This window comes from Balaenoptera physalus (genome assembly GCF_965194825.1).
Source record: "Balaenoptera physalus genome assembly, chromosome: 2".
In the NCBI taxonomy this organism is placed as follows: Eukaryota; Metazoa; Chordata; class Mammalia; order Artiodactyla; family Balaenopteridae; genus Balaenoptera; species Balaenoptera physalus.
In genome coordinates, this window is record NC_138883.1 from 74,689,048 (window position 1) to 74,707,623 (window position 18,576).

At 49.2% G+C, this 18,576-nt stretch overlaps 2 protein-coding genes across 5 annotated transcripts in view; one reads left to right on the forward strand and one right to left on the reverse strand.

Moving 5' to 3' along the window:
- Positions 1 to 1,733: 1,733 nt before the first annotated feature.
- On the reverse strand, positions 1,734 to 5,027 carry MRPL52 (mitochondrial ribosomal protein L52). Of its 2 annotated transcripts, XM_082452556.1 has the most exons (5): positions 4,874 to 5,027; positions 4,709 to 4,769; positions 4,565 to 4,632; positions 2,279 to 2,343; positions 1,734 to 1,908 (listed from the first exon to the last, which is right to left on the reverse strand). In XM_082452556.1, the coding sequence occupies exons 1-5, from the start codon at positions 5,010 to 5,012 to the stop codon at positions 1,756 to 1,758; spliced, it is 486 nt and encodes a 161-aa protein (XP_082308682.1). In that variant the 5' UTR covers positions 5,013 to 5,027; the 3' UTR covers positions 1,734 to 1,755. The 2 variants fall into 2 exon arrangements, with proteins under 2 accessions (XP_082308682.1, XP_082308683.1); XM_082452557.1 differs by lacking the exons at positions 4,565 to 4,632; positions 4,709 to 4,769; positions 4,874 to 5,027 and adding an exon at positions 4,227 to 4,386.
- A 4,495-nt stretch (positions 5,028 to 9,522) lies between these two features.
- The window catches only part of SLC7A7 (solute carrier family 7 member 7), a 36,087-nt gene continuing 27,033 nt past the window's right edge, over positions 9,523 to 18,576 (forward strand). The window contains exons 1-2 of one of the 3 annotated variants that reach the window (XM_082452396.1): positions 9,523 to 11,713; positions 16,148 to 16,693. In XM_082452396.1, coding sequence (XP_082308522.1) covers positions 11,536 to 11,713; positions 16,148 to 16,693 — 724 coding nt within the window. In that variant the 5' untranslated portion in view covers positions 9,523 to 11,535. The other 2 variants (XM_082452398.1, XM_082452397.1) reach the window with 2 other exon arrangements.

Below are 18,576 nucleotides of genomic sequence, written 5' to 3' on the forward strand. Positions count from 1 at the left end.
ATGTGGGAGACTTTCTCCTTCTAAGCATATTTTGGGTGGCTTGATTCCTCTGCTTCCACCGTTCATCTCACCTCCGTGGGAAGCACTGGGAAGCTCAGCGCCTGGGGCAAACACGGAGCTGAGAGCCTGGGATGGTGGGGGCATCTTCCGTGTCCACGAGACCTGGTGTGCGGGGTTGTCTGCTGGGGTCTGTGGCTCAACCGTATTGAAAATTGTGTCCCTTATTCTTGTCAGCCACCTCCGTCCCTCCCCTAACAAGAAATAATAATATTAAAAAAAGCAACAATACCAAAACCCAACTACCCACTGACAAATCCCACCACCACACTGGATCTGGGGGTCCTGTCCCCAGAGAAAGACAAATGCGCCCCCTTTATTATTGTCCTTTGCAATCTGCTGCCCCTTGAACTAGAACTGGCTGGGGAGAAAAGGAGTGCAAGGCCATGAAGTCCCGGCAAAAGCAAATCAAGTTTGGTGAAACTGCGGAAAAGAGAGAATGGGAGTCAGGACTACGGGGTTTAGTTCCCGCTCTATACCGGAAAAGGAGATAATCCCTTAAAGAGTATAATCTCCTCCTTCAGGGGCTGACTAGACTCTGAGAACAAAAGGTGGAGGTATGAAGGGAAGGGGGAGGGCAGGCTAGACCTGATGGTGGGAACGGGAGACAGATAAGAGGCTGAAGGCTAGATCTGGAAAAGCAACACAACAGAGGCAGGAAAAGTGTGGGACACAGAAAACCCGACCATCAGCGAAATCTAAGATCCAAGAACTGCATTGGTCAGCGAAGAGAGGAAGGAGGTTGGTGGGGGTGGCAGAGAAGAAGGGAGGGAAAGAAAGCAAGAGAAGGAATAAAGGAGGCTGGACAGAAATTATGTCAGGTAGGAAGTTCCAGAAATCCTAGAGATAAAAGAACTGTCACATATTTGTGGCAGGAGAATGGAAGAAAAGCCCAGTGCTCGGTATTGTAATGGGAGCAAAGGTCCTTTTTCCCTCAGTATCCATGGGAGGAGCCATGATCAATAAAATGAAAGGTTTCCCTGGGGCCTGTGCAGCTAACAGATCTGTGGGAAGTATATGGTGGCTATTAGGTACCTATTCCACGGTCACTGTTTGGGGGCTGAGCACATCACGGCTCCCCTATACAAGTGGGGGTTGGGAAGTACAGGCCTCTCTCCAACCAACCTCTGGAATTCAGTCAGAACCACAGAAACCTCAGGATCCCACTCTTTAGCAGAACATGCAACATCCAAGTCTGCTGTTCCCGTGTCAGCCTTCCCAGTGGGAGTATCCTCTAGGGCCATGTATCTGAAGTTTACAAAAACGGATACCAGTTGCTTGCCAAAAAGTGGATCTCAGCTGGAAAGCCTTTTCCATCAAAACATTTATTAATGCGTAACTGCATGAGGCCTGAACTGTGTATGGGCTGTTAAAGGCTTGAGTGTGTGGCTAAAGCCAGGAAAACTGTTGCCCCCTTTTTCACGTCTGCAGAGGAGGAAAGTTGGGCCAGTCCTATGGCCTGCAAAAGAGGGGGTCAATACCCCTGAGCAAGATTCTGCTGAACCGTAATGGAGCTGGGGTGAGGGCACTGTGCCAGCACTTCCAGGCAGTGATCTTACAGCCTGTTCTTCCTGGTGTCCATCCTCTTTTGCCCTGAAGACAGATAGGGAACATAAAGGCTTTCTTCTGCCTGGGATGACACATCTAGGTGACAGAAAAGAAAGCCAGAGCCAGGCTGGGGGAGACAGGAGTTGCTTTTTATTGACTTGGTCGTGGGTTCTGCAGTAGAGCCCCTTTGGGTTTAAGAGCATTCTGCTGCTTCCTTTCTTCTTCCTGCAACTTCTCTTGCTGCCTGAGCTGCCATGCCTGTAATCCAGCATCCATTTCCTGTGACAGCAGTACAACTCGTCTCTGAAACAGACAGGAAAACAGTGTGGATAACATCTGGGGCTTGAGCTCTGCACCATATATCCTTTCATTCACAGATCAAAGTCAGAGGTTTCAGCTGGAAAATGACACCACTGACTGGGGAAGGGGTGGAACCAGGTCCTGGGCTGGGAAGCAGGAGGAAGGCAGCAAAATGGGTGTCTACTATTGGTTCCTGACCCAGGAGTGCCCCACTCTATCCTCCCTTCTCCCGGTACCATTAAAACCTTTGGCAGATAAAACCTCGGAGTGAGGGGTACGTGTTAGCTTAGGTGCCAACTAAAGACAAATTACAATTTAAATTTTCTCCCCCTGATTACACACAGTTTGCTCTGTGTGGGCTCTGGCCACTCACTGCAAACTTTTCCCTTTGGGCTTTTCTCCGAAGCTGGCCTTTCATTGGAGGAGCAGGGCGGCCATCTGCAGATAGAAGTGAGAGAAAAGGCAAGTGTTAGAGATGGCCTGCAGGACCCTGGGGAAGCGGCTGTGATAGGAAAGAGGGAAGAACAAATCTTGAGCTCCTCTTTTCCATTTCACACCCACTGTACCTTAATTCCCCTAGAACGCTTCCCTCAATGGCGAGGTATGCCAGAACGACCAAGAATAAGCTCCTAGGCATGTTCCTACTCTATTTTACTTACCCCTCCCTCATTAGCCTAGAATTCAAGGTCCTTTGCAATGCTGAATCTCCTGTTTTATCTTCAGACACCCTCCACTCAAGCAATCTGATTACTGTTCTACTTACCAGTGAGTCCTTGCTGAGTTCCGTCTCACTCTATAATGAAACACCCTCTTTTCCTTTCCTTCCAGCCAATTCTCATTCTTAGGCCCACCTCAAGCTCTACTTGTCCCAGAAATCCTTCTCTTACCTCTTCAACTCTGTCAGCTCTCTCTTCTGAAAGAAATGCATCTCCATCATTTAATATTCATCTCTCTGTCTGGGGACATTTATTGTGATACTGATTGTTTTTAGCCTTATTTAGCCACCTCAAATCCTTCTGGAAAGAGGCAGAGCATTGAAATATTATTACTTAATTTTTTAAATGTCCATGCTTTGTTTTTCCAGCTAGACTTTAAGTTCCTTGGGATTAGGGACTGTATCCCTTACTTTCACTGTAGTATAGTGTAGGCCCATAATAAAAATCTTATAAATGTCTGCTGACTTGCTGAAAAAATGCAGTATCTGATCTCAAGTAGTTTATAACAGAGATTAAAAGGATACTTACTTTCTACAAAGAAAGAAACAGTGAAAACTCTGTCCAAAAGTTTGAAGGCAAGACAAATAAGAGATAATATTCATCAGGAAAGGGAACCAATACTGTGTATATCAGGTGCTTTACACTGGTTGTTTCATTTTATCCTTCCAAGAACCATCGGAGATAGGTATTCTTCTTTTACAGATGTGGAAACTGAGAGATACCATTAAGTAACTTGCTAACCACAAAGTTAGCAAGTAGAGAAGCCTGGATAAAGAATCAATTCCATGGGCTTCCCTGGTGGCACAGTGGTTAAGAATCCGCCTGCCAATGCAGGGGACGTGGGTTCAATCCCTGGTCCGGGAAGATCCCACATGCCACGGAGCGACTAAGCCCGTGCGCCACAGCTACTGAGCCTGCGCTCTAGAGCCCGTGAGCCACAACTACTGAAGCCCAGGCGCCTAGAGCCCGTGCTCCCAACAGGAGAAGCCACCACAATGAGAAGCCCGTGCACCGCAACGAAGAGTAGCCCCTGCTCGCGGCAACTAAAGAAAGATCCAACGCAGCCAAAAATAAATAAGTAAAAATAAAATAAGTAAAAAAAAATTCAATTCCAGAGTCTTCCCAATATTCCATACGACTTCAAGGAGCTCCTAGGCTTCCTACAGTAAATAACAAGTAGGAAAAGAATCTTCACCATCCTCCTCAGCCACCAAGTATCTGATTAAGAAGGTTCATACTCCTATAGAATCCAGTACTCAGGTTTCTGTGCTGTTGAAGGGGGCCTGGCCTCTGCCCAGTTCTAGTCCTGGCTTTGCTATTATCTAGCTGTGTGCTCCTGAGCGATTTACTTCTGTAGGCCTCAATTTTACCATCTGTGAACTGGAGTCCCAATGCAGTGGGGAGTGGCTTCAACTTTTCTAAGGTCCTTCCTTTCTAGGGCGTTTTGTTTTGTCTTGTTTTAAGGTAAAGGAAGAAACTTTCCTGCAGAGAGCCCCGTCATCCTCTGTCTTCACTCTTCTAAGCCTCTCTCTGAGACGCTCATTTAGGCAGCCTTTCAAAGAGCTCTACCTGCACTTGGTAACAAATTCTCAACAATGTACTCACCACACAGAAGGGCGGTTCTTCGTAACTTTAAAAACACCACGTCCCTCTTAGACACATGAAGTCTTGTCCCTCCCGCGGGATGCCCCACATCAGAGTTAGCTTCTGCTTATCCCCACAAGCCAAGAAGATCCTGTCTAGCTTTACTTTCCATAGGCGTAGTTTAATTTATAAAATAAACAATAGGATTTCTTCCCCCCAACTCCAAATACAAAGTTCAATACTTTGTCCACTCAGACACAACCCGCACCTTGACACGCCCCCCCACCCCCCTCCGTCCAGGGGCGTTCCCTCTGGGTGAAAATCTCCGAAGTAGAGTTAACTGTCAGATCAGCGCTCACCCGCATAAGACCAGTCTGGGAGCTCCGTAAGGGGCCCATAGTCGGAAGGGTTGGCAGCAAGGCCCTGCCTGGGTGGAGAAAAACAGTTCCGTGAGGACTCAGCCCAGCTTCTGGCCCCTCAGTTCCCCCCAGACCGGCACTCACTGGAGTCGCCACTGACTGCCCGCCCGAGCCGCGGCGCCGCAGTGCAGCCTCCGGACACCTGCTGGGAAAACAGGGCAGAGTTGGGAGAGAGCCCGTGCAGCCAGCCCAGGCGTCCCGGGCCCGCCTCCACGAACCCCCGAGCCCCTATACCCTACACCCGCTTACCAGAGAGCACTAAATGTAAAGCAGCCATGCTGAGGCGCAGGAGCCGGAAGTGGGCGTGGCCTCGTGGCCACGCGCGACGCTGCGCGGGAAGCCGGAAGTCGCCATCTTGAATCTGGTTTTCAATCAAGGGCCACGCCATCTTGGTTCATCGTACGGAAAAGAGGGACAAAACTGCTTCCAGGGATTTTTGGGCGAGAACGGTCGTTCAGTGTATGCATTCTCAGTGGTGGTTACAACCGTGCGGAAGTCGCGTGCGCCCAGACTTAACCGTTCTGAACTGTTTCCCCCCACCCCCACCCCCTCCATTGCCCCGCAGCGGTCTCTAGTCCTTTGAAATTTATTCTTTTATATCAGTTGAGTAACATCCACGTGACCGCATTCTGTCTTCTGGCATCACTGTAACGTATTTTCCCCAGCCTAAGAGTCAAATTTAGAGTGAATCAGAAAATTTGGGTTTCAGTTCTCATTTATCAAACGAAATTGAAGAACTTGTATGTGATAAGCACTGTATTCGGTGTAGAGAGCAGAGCAGACGTCCCTATTCAGATAGAGCTCCTAGTCTAGAGAGAGATGATGATAATCAAATAATCATACACATTACTGTAATATTACAGCTGAGATGAGTGCTGGGAAGGGAAGTAGGTGCTGCTTGTGAGCATATGATGGGAACTTGATCTGGAGTAGGCTGTCTAATAAGGCTTTCTTGAGGAAGAGGTATTGGAGCTAAGATCTGATTCCATTTTTATAAGAGCCACCACCACAGATTGTGTAATATAATCCTCGCAAAAACTTTGTGAGGTAGGTAGTAGTAAGTGGCAAACCCAGATCCGTGGCTCCTTCCCTCTTTTTTTATCACTCACAGACATACTTTTATTGTGCTTTGCAGGTATTGCATTTTTTACAAATTGAAGGTTTGTAGCAACCTTGCAAAGATCAAGTCTATCAATGCCAGATTTTCAAACAGCATTTGTTCTCTTTGTGCCTTTCTGTCACATTTTGGTAATGCTTGAAATATTTCAAGCTTTGGCATTATTATTTGTTATGGTGATCTGTGATCAGTGATCTTCGATGTTACTATTGTAATTGTTTTGGCATTTTTTTAGCAATAAGATATTTTTCGAATAAGGTATGTACTTTTTTTTTTAGACATAATACTATTGCACACTTAATAGACTTTAATATAGTGTAAACATAATTTTACATGTACTGGGAAACTAAAAAATTCCTGTGACTCACTTTATTGTGAGATTTGCTTTATTGTGATGGTTAGCTCCGAGGTATGCCTGTACTTGCCTTGGGGAAGTCATTTATCCCTAATTTCTTCATTGAAGAAAAAGCTTAAAATACATCACATTTATGAAAACATTTTAAGAACGATAAAGTAAGTGAAAGTGCTTTATAAATGGTGAAGCGCCTACAAAAGTGGCCATTACTCTTGTGCTAGGCTAGACACTTAAACATATGCTGACTGGGGGAAACTGAGGGAGTGGTGTAATGGCCTATCTGGAAGTTTATCGTTTCCTTCTGCAAGACTGGGAAGTTTTTCCACAGGAGGTGGCTCTGAACTGTGCTTTGAAAGAGGGGAAGGGTGGGTCCTGGTTTAAGAAGTAAAAGCAGCTGTTTCGATAACAATAAGAATGGTATAGGGGAGGGCTGAACTAGAAGGGATGGGAATAAAAGAACCTTGGCTATAAGCCAACGGATGGACCCAAAAAACTAAGCAAGGGAAGTAAGACAATAGAGTACCATTACCATTTTACATTTGTACACTTAATTTTCAGTTATCAAAACACTTCTGTATAAATGATACAAAACACTTCTTTATAAATTTTCATAATAAACCCGTAAAGTAGATAAGACAGACCAGGAAGCAATCACTGTAGAGATAGCTTGTAATTTTCAAAGATCAGGAAATTGAACCAAAATGTGGCTGTGGATTTATTGTTTTACAGTTGCAATAATGACTGAGTAACACCTTTCCCAGGCTAGGCTCCATGTGCCTTTGGCTGGTTCTGAGATAGACGGCTGAGGCAGACAGCACTGCAATCCCATTACATAATTTACAGTTGGAGAATCATGTAGTAGGAGCCAAGGGCTGGAAAAATAACGTCGGTGTCAACATTCAAGATTCGTAGGAAAGATGACAGGCTGGCACTACCATCAACACTATATAAAGGAGTTGAACCAGCAACACTCCTCTATCTTTTAGTAGCTCACACACTATGGGTGCAAAATCATAAAAAAGGCCACATGCATTAAGGGGAAGAAATAATGTGGACGATATGAACTCCACATGCAGAACTGAACACATGCACTAATTTAATAGTCGTGGGAGTCAAGGAGCCAGAGCTGGAGGACTTTGGGGCAGATGGGAATCTTGATCTGGAAAACTGGGAGGGGAAAGGTCTTTGGAAGGAAGATGAGTTCAGCCTTTGATGTGGTTAGAGTGACGTGGCAGGGGGGACAATCCATGGGTTGGAAATATGGGTTAGGTTTTTGAGAGGGAGAGAGAAAGAGAACTGTAGTGCTGACAGCTAACATCATCAGCATTCTCAGGGACCTCATGGAACACTGTTGCAGGGGAGTGGGTCTGGCACTAGGACAGCACTCCTCAATGACTTCATCAGACTCTAAGCCACAGGAAAGCGGTTTCATCATCCCCTAACTGAATGTCTTTCAACCTCTGGACGTCATCTGGCAAAGGCTAGAGTTAACAACGGTGGGAAGCATCCGGAATCTGAGCTTCATGTCTTTCCTCTGTTACTTAAACTCCTTTGCCTCTCCAGGGCATCACAGCCTGCATTTGGCTTTAACACATTGTTGTCCATTCATGTTTTCGTCCAACATGTTTATTCAAATATCCTTCTGTCCGGTCTGTATACAGTAATTTTTGTACAAGTGCACTGGGAAAGTTGGTGCTTTTTGAACTGTTGTGATGAATAATGATGATGTTGGAGAAAGAACATTAAGTGAAGGTGACTCTGGGTAGCTAATTCCACCTCATTTCGCAACCTCTTCCCCTTTTTGCATACCGTGACTAAATTGAAGGTTGAAGAAGAGCGAACTATTTGGGAAGTGTCTTACTTCACGTTCCTTCATTGGCTTCCTCCTTAGGACGGCTCAAAAAAGATCAAAATCACTGTCACCCCAAATCACTGTCACTCCATGAAAGAACTGTGGGAACTGACAGCTATAAACCACCCACTCACACAATACATTGCTTTGCATATTATTTCCTTATTACTTACATAATTTATTGTAACATATTCCTTTTCTTTTCCCATGGCTGTCAAATCCCTGCTCAATCAGTACAGGCTAAATTCTGTGTTAAATGACCCAGCTTCAGGATGAGTAAATTATGACCTCGGGCTACACTCTTTTTTTCTTGCCTGGTAGCTGGGAAGTCTCTTAAGCTGTGTGCCTTTCCACCAGACTGGTCTTGAACGGGGGTGGTTCTCTATGAATCTCTGCAGAGTGGCTTTAAAAGATGCCAAAGCTGGACTGTCCATAAAGTATACTAAAGGAAATTGTATTATTTACAAGTCATCTTTTAGGTTTAATACGTGGTGAAACATTTTCACATCCCTTTCCCCAGCAACTTTCTCTTTTATTGGTCCACTGTGCCACTAAGACTCTTCAGATGAAAGGTGCGGTGGGGACTCCAGCCTCCCGGACACCCTCAGCCCGGACATTTTTGGTTAAGTGCTGCCTCCTGGCGGCGGCCCTACGGCCCGACACCTTCCCGGCCCGGTGGAGACCACTTTAATTTGGGATCTCGAAGCTGATGCAACAGCTTCCCCGAGGGGGCGGAGAGTTGAGTCGCCCTTCCGGGAGACCCCTCCCCTGGCTCCAAGCGGGCGCCGCTCCCTCCCCTCCCCCACGGGGCTTTGCGATCCACAGTCCCTCCCGAGTTTCAGCCGAGAGCGTCTCGGGGCTGGAGGCGGGGTTGCCTGGGTTCGGGGCCCTTGCCCAGACCCCCGTCGGGCCCGCCAGCTCGAGCTGGATTGGGAGGGAGGGAAGAGGAAGCTGAGCGTTCCTGGGGCGGAGGACGCGTCTAAGGGTATCCGCGGTCATTTTCATTTCCCAGGGGCAGCGCAGCTGTGCCTGAGCCAGGACAGGGCAGGGGAGCGGCTTGCGGGGCCTCTCGGTTCTCGGATCTTTGCGATCTTCGCCTACACCCACCACAAGCCCTCTCTTCTAGCGCTTCCTGGAGCCCGGGGGGCGGGGGCGGGGACTGCTTGGCCAGGTGGAGGGAACGAAGGGGTCCGGGTGAGGCGGGGTCGTGGTGCCCCAGGGCAGAGCCCGCCTCGGCCGCCGCAGCCAGACCTGGACTTCGGAGGCGACCGAGCCTCCCAGAGGGGCTTTGGGGGCGGGCGGTGGCTGGGTCGGGGTACGAAGGAGAGATCTTCGGGCCGCAGACACGGAACCGGGGGCCGAGAGAAAGAGGGAAGTAACGGGAAACGGCGGGGACGACGTCAGGGGGCCGGGCCGGGAGAGCTAGGCTGGGAGGGGGGCAGGGCGGGAGAAACGGGCAAAGGTGAGCGCTGCGCGCGGACGGGGCGGGGGCGGAAGGGGGATGGGGCGGGGCGAGGAGCGCAGTGGGGGCGGGTCTGGGAAGAGTTCCCGCTGAAGGGCGTGCGGTTTCGCCTTCCTCAAACCCGCATGCATTTGCGTGAACCTGAGCGCTCGCCTTCTTCTGCCTTCGCCCCCTCTGCCCTTTCACCCCTACTTAGCGCACCTTGCGCTCGCCGCACCCAGAGCGGCCACCTGAGCCTGGGTGTGGGGCAGAGCAGCCGGGAGCTTCCAAGCCGGGGAAGGCGCGTTAGATGAGGGGCTTTTTGTTTTTGTTTTCCCATTGAGGAAGCAGAAAGTCCCTTTCAAATCATTCTAGACCGCCAAGTAAAACTGTGAAAAGTATACTCTTTTCCTTCCCTTCAACCCATTACTATCAAAAAGAATAAATACCCTCCCCCCTCAATACTCGTTGATTAGGAGCCAGAGCAGCTGCAGCATAGGTGGGCCTGAAGGGCAAGTTCAGGACATTCCCGGAGCCCAACTGGGAAATCAGTCTAGGAAGAAGGGCATTGTTCATTCATTTATGCTTCCAGCAAACATTTGTTTGTCTGCACGGGCCCTGCGCTGGGGATACTAGTGAGTAAAGCTCTGGTGGTGCTGCATGCTAGTGGGGGAGGTGACAGCAAACAAACAAACTCCAGGTGATAGTGGGTGCCTTTGAAGAAAAGTCCGGCCCGTGAGGGGGATGGAGATTGTCAGAGGGAAGAAGTTACTCCTTCCGAGACTCCTCAGGGAAGGTCTCTATGATAGAGTGGTGTTTTAAGTACAGACCTGAATGGAGTGAGTGAGGGAATGAACAATAACATGGGGGAGAATGTTCCAGGCAGAAGGAACAGCCATTGCAGAAGCCCTGAGGTGGCAGGGAGCATGCTTGTGCGGCAACAGCAAGGAGGCCAGTGCGGCTGGAGTGGAGAGAGAGGGAGCAGGGGCCAGTGCCAACAGGGGCAGCTTTAGGGCTGTCTTCCTAGGAACTTCCCTCATTTACAACTTGGATTTGAGCCCAGAGTGGGATTAAGGGGCAGGCCAGCTGGGCAAGCAGCCTGGGTCTAAAAGGGCGCTAAGTTATCCTTAGGGTAATTCAGTTTGGAGCCAATGAACTCGGACTTCTGTCTCTTGGTGAACTGTAAGTTGGCTCCCCTCCACTGACAGAATCCTTGACGACTGCTCACCTAGACCACCTATCTCTGGAATAATTCTGCAACACGCAGGTACAGGTACAAGTTGCAGGGTTAGACCAGCCAGCTGATAGTTGCCTAAAGGCAGTGGTCACAGCTGGAATTCTGAAAATGTGCTACACGATGTGAAGTGCCACTCCCTGAGATTTATGCCATTGTCTACATTCAGAATGGTTTGATATGCCTACCAAGAAACTGCTTCAGAAAACTGCATGTAATGAATTCATGCATTAAGCTCTAATTTTGAAGAGAAAGAATGAGGCTTCCAGTTTTTATTCCGAGAAAATCGGTATTCCCCCACTTCTGCTACATAAACATTCAACAGATATTTAAATAATGCTGGTTTGAGGGGGTGCCAACTCATTGGCTTGCCCAGGGTGCCAGGGCTTGCTCTGGTCCACTTGGCCGGCTCTTACCTGGCAACGCACACATCACGTGAACCACCTGGGGACCTGAGATGTGAGCGGGCTTGCTTAGTGTTTGGGTGTGTGCGAGGCTATAACCCCACAACTGGCCTTCCTTGGCATGCATTGGCTTACACAGGGGCTGAAATGGCACTGAGGCTCTTGAGATGGGACCACAGAGTTCCAACGCCCTAACCACGGATCCTGTGCCCTCCACAGGGCCAAGGATAGTATGTGAGTGGGAGATGAGTAGGGAATGGAATGAGCGGGGAAGGGGAGTTGTAAAGGGCATCAGGAGAGCACCGTAGGTCCTAGGTCGCTGGAAGAACTCAAGAGCTCGGTAAATGCAGGACAACCAGGAAGTTCAGAGGCTGAGGTAGAGGGGAGGAGGAGCTGAGTGGAGAAGGTGCCTGGAGGCGGGCAGGCGTTGAGGTCCTCTGGGTCTGAACAGGCTGTCCCAGCTGCAACCCGTTCCCTGGCCCCTCCCTGCTGCCGGCCAGAGTCACACATGTGTTTTCCTGTTTTCCATATCGGTCCCCGGAGTCACACTCTGCCTTTTCTGCTCCTCAGAGCCAACAGCTGCTGGAGCTCGAGCCTTACCCCGGGTTCCCTTTCCCAGCACCTGCCCCTCCTCCCGAGCACTGGTAGCCCCTCCTCCTCGCACCTGCCCAAAGATCTCAGGACAGGTAAGAGATGGGAGAGGAGGGACAATGGGCGAGAGGGGAAGTGCCAGAGGAGGATGGAGTGAGTCCTGAGAATTGACTGAACCGGAGATCCAAGAGCCTCTTATTTTCCCAGCCCCAGCCCTCCATGCAAAGCCCTCTGCCCAGAGACTTCAGTGCTACATTCGTGGAGGCCCTGGCCACAGAAGTAAACACTTTCTTTCTTGCTGCACTTTTTTTTTTTTTTAAAGGGACTGTCATAGCTACAGTGGAATATAGTAAAACAGATGGAGAATGGGGGAGGGAGTAACTGAGCTCCCAGCTCGGAGAGATGGGGGAATCCATCTGTAGCAGAGTGTGTCTGTTTTCTGTTCCTGTTATTCGGGGAGGCAGCACAGCCCAGTGGGAGCTAGGAAGGCAGGACGTGGGTGTCTGGGGGAGAAAGTGTCTTTTCACCTTAGCTCCCTGAGCTTGACTGAGGAACCAAGAAGCTGAACTGTACGCTGGTCCCTGGAGGAAGCGTGTTTTGGTTTTGCCATATTCACAGGTGGGGTCAGGGTGCGGGGCTCCCCTGCCTGCTGGGGCCCTGCTCCCTGTGTTCCCTGAACCCCTGTATCTGAAACTTCTCCTGTAGGATGAATGTGCTGTCCGTAATCTCCTCTAGGTCCTCAGAGAGGTACGCACCTCAGACAGGAAGGAGACGGGGTGCTGCGTATCTGGAACGCTGTTATCTCCTAGGATTCCAGGCTCTGCAAGTTTCTCTTGTAAAGCCTGGGGTGGGAGAGCACTTCAGGACAGGTCCTGCTGGTTCCAGGCGGCCTGAATGGTGGAGGCATGACCCTGAGAGCTGGGGTCTCAGGAAGGAATGCGAGCTGCCAAGGATGGTGCCTTCCTGCCCACGGAGCTGGTGCTGGGCAGTGGTTGAGAAAAGAGGGGGCATCTTTTCTCTGAAGTCAGCCTCCTCCGTCCCGTTTGAGTGGGTCTACTGAAGAGTAGGCTAGGAAAGGGATTCCATTCATATAGATAAGCACTTCCTGGTGAGACCACTAGGGTGTGCTGTTTGCTGGAGTGTGGGTTTCACCCCAGTGGGTTTTTGTCTCAAGATTCCACGATGAGGATTTCACCTTTCGGATACCACCAGCCAGGAAATAAGCCCTGCACGCGTCTCTCCCCACTTAACCTTACAGTTTCCCCTTCGTTTGTCCCCCCTTCACTCCTTTTCCCTATGCCCCATTAGGACACATGCCCACCCTTGGTGCCAGGGAATTTGATCTAAAAAGGCCTGGCGTGATGATGTGTTTCCGTATGTTTTTGTTTGCTTTAGAAGTGGGCACCCTAGCAATAGCAGCACTGCCAAGAGGACTTGTAATCGTTTCTCATTCCTGCAAAGGGATGAGAAAGGGGAGGAGCAACCAGGAAGGAGATGGGTGGGCTTTGTTGGAGCCTTTAGCCTAGACTTTATTTTATTTTATTTTAAATTTATTTATTTTATTTATTATTTATTTTTGGCTGCGTTGGGTCTTCACTGCTGTGCGCGGGCTTTCTCTAGTTGCGGTGAGCGGGGGCTACTCTTCGTTGCGGTGCGTGGGCTTCAGTAGTTGTGGCTCGCAGGCTCCAGAGCGCAGGCTCAGTAGTTGTGGCACACGGGCTTAGTTGCTCCGCGGCATGTGGGATCTTCCCGGACCAGTGCTCGAACCTGTGTCCCCTGCATTGGCAGGCGGATTCTTAACCACTGCGCCACCAGGGAAGTCCCCTAGCCTAGACTTTAGAGTGAAGGACAGCAGAGACTTTCTTTTAATCTAATCACATCCTCCCCAGGTAGTTCATTAGAGAGCCATCTAAAGGGCTTTCTTGCCTAAGAGGAGGGCTAGAGACTGTGCAGGTCAGAGGGGGTGGGGAAGTTGGAGAGAGAGTACAGAGCTTGGGCTTTGTTGGCTTACCTACCCGCCTCCCTTGCTATGGCATGCTGGCAGGTGACTTACTTAGTGTCTGCCTTAAGGGGCTGCTGGGGGGATTAAATGAGATAAGACATATAGGTGTTTAGCAATATGTCTGGCTTGGTTAAGTGCTCAATAAATGACAGTTACTATTATTATAGGAACGTTTAAGGGGGAGCTGGGAGAAAAGGACAGTCTTCTGGATGGATTTCAGAAGTTTTTGTGAGAGTGGCTTGGGAGACATGATCTCTGGGAAGGCTAACACCAGGGTCCCCCTCCTGGGTGAAAAAAAAAAAAGTTTAAGGGACTAGAAGAGGAGGTTGTAGGGTAAAGATAAGCACCCCCCTTACCCCAGGGCTTTTTAGATCTTTGTTCTCTGGTAGTTGAATAACCAAAGGGGGTTTGAAAGGGCACGAGAAGGAACAGAAAGACAGTTGGATTTCAGAATGAGTAGGGTGTATTTCTGTTGGTAAAGGAGACCCAGAATACTGGAGTTAAGAAGACTCTAAAAACAGAATATATGCTTTCCCCACATTGCTCAACTTCCTCTGTCTGTTCTGGGCCTGTCCAGTATAGCTCAGTGAAATCTTATTTCCCCATAGTTTTAGGAAATTGGAGGAAACTTGTATTTGGGGAAGGTGTTTATAGGAATTTACGCTTAGCCCATAGATCCTGGTATATTTTCTTAAGGATGAAAGGGCCTGTGAGTTGGGCATGGATGCAGCCAGAGGTTTCAGTCTCATTTCTTGACCTTGTTTCCTCGGAAGCAGCTTGAGAATCAGCCTTGGGGTCATGGCGCCAAGTTTCGGGCGGCCACCTCTCACTCTGTGTGGGGAAGTGTGCAGAGTTCTCTTAGGACACCCGATCACGAGTTGGACTGTACTTACACTTCCTCTAATCACATATGAACAAGCCTCTGTGGCACAATGTGCAACCTTCCTGCCTTTCTTGTTCAGGGTGAGAGAGAAGTGAGGCTAAGCTGGGGCCTGGAGAGAGAGAGAGGGCTGTGCATTCTTTCTCAGCCGCAGCCCTGTCCTCAGCTAATTTGCTTGGGGACAGCTTCCCCAGGGCTGCAGAAACTGTACCCACCCAGCTGACGGTCAATCCTTTCTTCTGGGTCCCCAGTCCTGGAGCAGAGCTGACAAAGGAGATTCCTGAGAGACGGTGCTCTTATCACAGAAAGTGCTGAGCCAAGAGCTCCTAGCCTTCCCCTTGCAGACGTGAAGGACCAGTGAACCTTGGACCCAGACAGTTGCTTAACACCCCTCTCCCCCTCCCTCTGTCCCTCTGCCCTTCTTGACTTCTTGATATGACTTAAATCCATAAGCATTTGCCTGGCCTTTCCTTTTACTGCTGGCTGAAAGGCAGGAGTGGTCAGATCACAGCTCCCAGAGGCTGTGTCTCTGAATGTCCGCTGCATCGGGGACCTGCTTCCACCCAGGGCCAGGGAGTGAGTGTGCTTCCCACCCTCTCCCTCAGCCCCGCTCATCTTGCCCACTCTCCCTTTGCTGCTCTGCAGTGTCCAATCGCTTCCTTTCCTGAGTGCCTCTAGCCCTAGGATCCGTCCACTTGCTTGGCCACCCTGGCCTGTCCTCCTCTCAGCACCTCCTGCTCCATGATGCCCAGCATTTGCTACCCCGCTTCAGCTGTTTCCTTGCCGCTGCTTTGGTGCTGTCTCTCCAGCAGCAACTCCTGGGTGGGGAGTGGTCATCAGCTGCCTCCAGTCATCTCTAGGTTGGGCTGCACATTTGGATCACTGATCTCTCATCCATACTTTTTTTTGGGTGATGCAACTATGCAGGGATTTGATGGCCGGAGACCTACAACACTAGGGGCTGGGAATGGTATCTGGGAAAGGAAAAGCATGGAAAAGAGAAGGCCTGTCTTCTTTCTGGGTGGGGCTGGGCTGCTTGGGCTTTAGCTGGGGCTGAAGAGTTCAGCTGAGGGCTGTTAAGGTATACTCCCTGAACAGGGGGATGGTTGTGAGTTTCCAGCAAGAGCTCTCTGAAGCCTTTAGGTTTGCCAGAGCCAGGGTCCTTGGGGGAAAAGGGCAGTGTTGTGAGGAGAACCCACAGACTAGCTGCTTGCAAGGTTGGTTCCCAAGGTTGCATCTCATCACAGGTGACAGGTGAGACTGAAATTGGAGGGAAGACAGACTTTTTTTGGGTAAGGCTGAAAAGCACAGGCTCAAATCATTATGGTTACACGTGGGAACAGCCAAATTGTTCGTCTTCCTGTCTCCAGTGAGCCCAGATAGAACTGGGATTTAGTTTTCTATCTTGTAAATCAGGTGGGCAGTGCCAGCCTAATGATGAGAAACATGCTTTCTCTCTGGGGAATGAATGCCGTCCTTTAAAGACTCGAGTTGGCAAGCCAGATGGAGAAGAGGTTCATGGGAGGTGGGAGGTGAGAGAGAGGTCTCTGAAATGCTGGGCGTGGGTGGCTTGCCCACTCTGGCCCCGGTGGGGGAGAGTTCTCTGTAATTGCCAACCTGCTCTATGTCTTCACCTTTCTTCCTTAGAGGGCAATGCCAGGAAGCTGGTGAAGGCTTTCTTCTCCTCCTCCACCATGGTCAACGGCGTTAAGTATGAAGTGGCCTCCCAGCATGAGAGGGACACCTCCCCTTTGGCCGATGAAGCCAGCCCCAGGTCGGAGCAGGTAAAACTGAAGAAGGAGATCTCGCTGCTGAGCGGCGTGTGCCTGATTGTGGGGAACATGATTGGCTCAGGCATCTTTGTCTCCCCCAAAGGCGTGCTCATATACAGCGCCTCCTTTGGCCTCTCCCTGGTCATCTGGGCTGTCGGGGGCCTCTTCTCCGTCTTTGGGGCCCTTTGTTATGCGGAATTGGGCACCACCATTAAGAAATCTGGGGCCAGCTACGCCTACATCCTCGAGGCCTTCGGGGGATTTCTTGCCTTCATCCGACTCTGGACCTCCCTCCTCCTCATCGAGCCCACCAGCCAGGCCATCATTGCCATCACCTTTGCCAACTACATGGTGCAGCCCATCTTCCCGAACTGCTTAGCCCCCTATGCTGCTGGCCGCCTGCTGGCTGCTGCCTGCATCTGTAAGTGGGGCTGGGCAGGAGGGGTGGGGTGGAGCGTGGGGCAGAGGCCGGCACGTGAGTCTGCTTAGTCAGTAAGAAGGAGATGGAAAGGAATGCCTCTGCAAGACACTTTTTTGTTGTTGTTAAATTAATGTACGCTAAGTGTGAAAATTCAAACAGCATCAGAGTGTCCAAAAAAAAAAAAAATCCTTTCTCCCAACTTCCCTTGGTAAACATCATTAGCAGTCTCCACCTTTGCTGACTTTTTTCTTCTTCTTTCAAGGGATGTAGTTTTGTTCTGTTTTACAAAAATGGGATCATAGTACACATATAATTCTACAGTTTGGTTTTTTTCCCAGAATTTATCAGTGATGTTCTTTTCGATTTACAGATCTACTTTAAAACAATGCTTCATGTTATTCCATGTTAATTTTAAGGATGTATTGTATGTTTAACTAATTAGGCCTCTGTTAATGGCCATTTCAGTTGGTTCCAGTTTTTCAGTCTTACAGATAACACTCCAGTGAATATCCTATTGCGTTTGCATGAGTTTTTCTGTGGGCTAGATTCTTTTTTAAAAAAATTTATTTCATTGAAGTTTAGTTGATTTACAATGTTGTGTTAATTTCTGTTGTACAACAAAGGGATTCAGTTATACTTATATATACATTCTTTTTCATATTCTTTTCCATTATGATTTATCACAGGATATTGAATATAGTTCCCTGTGCTATACAGTAGGACCTTGCTGTTTAGCCATTGTAAATGTAATAGTTCGCGTCTGCTAATCCCAAACTCCCAGTCCATCCCTCCCCTCCCCACTCCCCCTTGGCAACCACAAGTCTGTTCTCTATGTCTGTGAGTCTGTTTCTGTTTCATAGATAAGTCATTTGTGTCATATTTTATTTATTTATTTATTTTCAATTTTTAAAAATTTTTGGCTGCATTGGGTCTTAGTTGCAGCACGTGGGATCTTCGTTGAGGCACGTGGGATCTTTTGTCGCGGTGTGTGGGCTCTTCGTTGCAGCGTGTGGGCTTCTCTCTAGTTGTGGCGTGCAGGCTCCAGGGCGCGTGAGCTCTGTAGTTGTGGTGCGCGGGATCCAGAGTGTGTGGGCTCTGTAGCTTGCGGCACATGGGCTCCAGTTGAGGTGCGCGAGCTCAGTAGTTGTGGTGCACGGACTTAGTTGCCCCGCGGCATGTGGGATCTTAGTTCCCTGACCAGGGATCGAACCCACGTCCCCTGCATTGTAAGGCGGGTTCTTTACCACTGGACCACCAGGGAAGTCCCTGTGTCATATTTTAGATTCCACATATAAGTGATATCATATCGTATTTGTCTTTCTCTGTCTGACTTCACTTAGTATGATAATCTCTTGGTCCACATGTTGCTGCAAAACGCATGATTTTGTTCTTTTTTATGGCTGAGTAATATTCCACCTTATATATGTACCACGTCTTCTTTATCCATTCATCTGTCAATGGACATTTAGGTTGTTTTCATGTCTTGGCTCTTGTAAATAGTGCTGCTATGAACACAGGGGTTCATGTATCTCTTTGAATTATAGCTTTGTCCAGATATCTGCCCAGGAGTGGGATTGCTGGATGATATGGCAACTCTGTTTTTAGTTTTTTTGAGGGACCTCCATACTGTTTTCCATAGTAGCTGCACCTATTTACCTTCTTTCCATCTCATAAATAAAATATTATTTAAATTTGTACGTTCAGCAAAGCCACTTTGGAGGTGCTGAGAGGCTGATCCTCTGCAGCCCTTTCCGTCAGCTGCCTCTGTTCTAGAAAAGTGCCCTCCCAGCGTGAGAGACCCTGGGACCTTGGAGACCCCGCCCACCCCTGGCTGTGGAGAAGCTGAGCGGTCCTGTCAGTTTCAGGGGCAGCTGTGGGGGACA

Bases quoted from the DNA above. Each gene is read 5' to 3' on its own strand.
- MRPL52 (XM_082452556.1), bottom strand. From the start codon at position 5,012: ATGGCGTGGCCCTTGATTGAAAACCAGATTCAAGATGGCGACTTCCGG. The intron at 4,633-4,708 runs GTGAGTGCCGGT...TTCTCCACCCAG, and splicing joins GGCAGTCAGTGGCGACTCCA to GCAGGGCCTTGCTGCCAACC. The intron at 2,344-4,564 runs GTGAGCGCTGAT...TTCTATCTGCAG, and splicing joins CCCAGACTGGTCTTATGCGG to ATGGCCGCCCTGCTCCTCCA.